General features: G+C 25.4%; 2 protein-coding genes across 2 annotated transcripts; both read right to left on the bottom strand.

Annotated features, from left to right (window-relative positions):
- Positions 1–241, bottom strand: AAJ76_3880001096 (hypothetical protein; the record flags this gene model as incomplete). The annotated part of the gene is made up of 1 exon (XM_024475418.1): positions 1–241. A coding segment is annotated over one exon (241 nt), but the record flags the coding sequence as incomplete, so codon positions are not given.
- Positions 242–250: 9 nt separating this feature from the next.
- On the bottom strand, positions 251–781 carry AAJ76_388000556 (hypothetical protein; the record flags this gene model as incomplete). The annotated part of the gene is made up of 1 exon (XM_024475419.1): positions 251–781. One exon carries the CDS (start codon positions 779–781, stop codon positions 251–253), a length of 531 nt encoding a protein of 176 aa, XP_024329351.1.
- Positions 782–1,336: the final 555 nt, after the last annotated feature.

The following is a 1,336-nucleotide window of genomic DNA, read 5'->3' as shown; positions in this document are numbered from 1 at the left end:
GTTTAGAACTTGTAAAAAACTTTTTAAGAGCATTCATACTAGCTCTTTCAAAGTCCAAAATAATATTCTTCTCTTTTATTACTTCTTCTTTTATTACTTTACTTAACCATTCAAAAAGCTTATTATAAGAATATTTATTTTTTGTTTTCATAAAACAATACAAAAGAGGCAAATTTTTACTTTTAACATTGCATTGCAAAAATTTGTTCAAAGCTCTTAGGAGCAGACTTGAAAGTGTCATCACAAGTCATTATTTTGCAATTGATAAGATGCAAAATATTTTAATCGGTTGTAAATACAACAATTCTGTTCTCATCATGTATTTCAGAATCGTAAAACAAAACTTGTTCCCTCTGGTTGTTTTTGTCAATTTGTATGGGATATCATATTCCTTAACAATTGTGAAATTGTTGGTCTCTCTAGCCCTTGTGACAAAACTGTTCATCATCTTATAATCTATAATGATTGAGTAGTTAAATTCAGACATTACATTGGAGATTGCAACTCTTGATGTTTCAAAGGAGTCTAGGATTCTCTGTTTTAATTTACTAGCAAAGAGTACTTTGCTAAATTTAATATCATCGCTGCAATGATTATGCTCTGAAAATTCTAGTAAAAGACAATCTGTTGTAGTTTTTAATAATAAAGGACATCCTCTCTTACTGCATCTCCAGACCAATTTACCAACAAAATGTTCCTTAAAATTGTAAAAAAAGCTTTCATATGCAATTTTTTCTTTTCCTTTAATGCTTTTGATGATATTATTTGATAAACTTTTCATAATAAGGGCACTAAATTTAAAAGTACAAAAAGAGACCGATCTTTTTAAAAAATTATTTAATAACTAGCTTGCGATATCCCGTTTTAAACGAGATCGCAAATATAATGAATGCATTTTCTTTCTAATAGATTTAATGCGCCTTTATGCCTATACTTATTATTTTTAACGACAAAATGATTTTTTAAAAAAAAACTAAAATTGGCTCTAGACACCCTGTATATAATTTAAAAAGTTGAATAAAATTAAAACACAATACACGAAAACATTGTTTCGTGCTTAGAGAAATAAACCTTAAAATGATGCTATTCGTTATTAGAAAAAATTTTAAAAAAATTCTAAAAAAGAAGAGTTAAAAAATAAAAAAATGTTCAGATTTAAACTTTTTATATATATTGATAGATTTTTAAATGTAGGGGTAAAAAATCAATAGGTGAAAATTAATTATTTTTGTTAGTAAACTTAAATTATGATTCACTTGTTTTCCTTAACTTTATAATTATTAAAAATTATATACTTAACGCATACAGCTATTTAAAAATTTTTATATTTGATAGG

Source organism: Vairimorpha ceranae (assembly GCF_000988165.1).
Source record: "Vairimorpha ceranae strain PA08 1199 chromosome Unknown NODE_388, whole genome shotgun sequence".
NCBI classification, from domain to species: Eukaryota; Fungi; Microsporidia; family Nosematidae; genus Vairimorpha; species Vairimorpha ceranae.
This window is presented reverse-complemented; position numbering and strand designations above follow the sequence as displayed.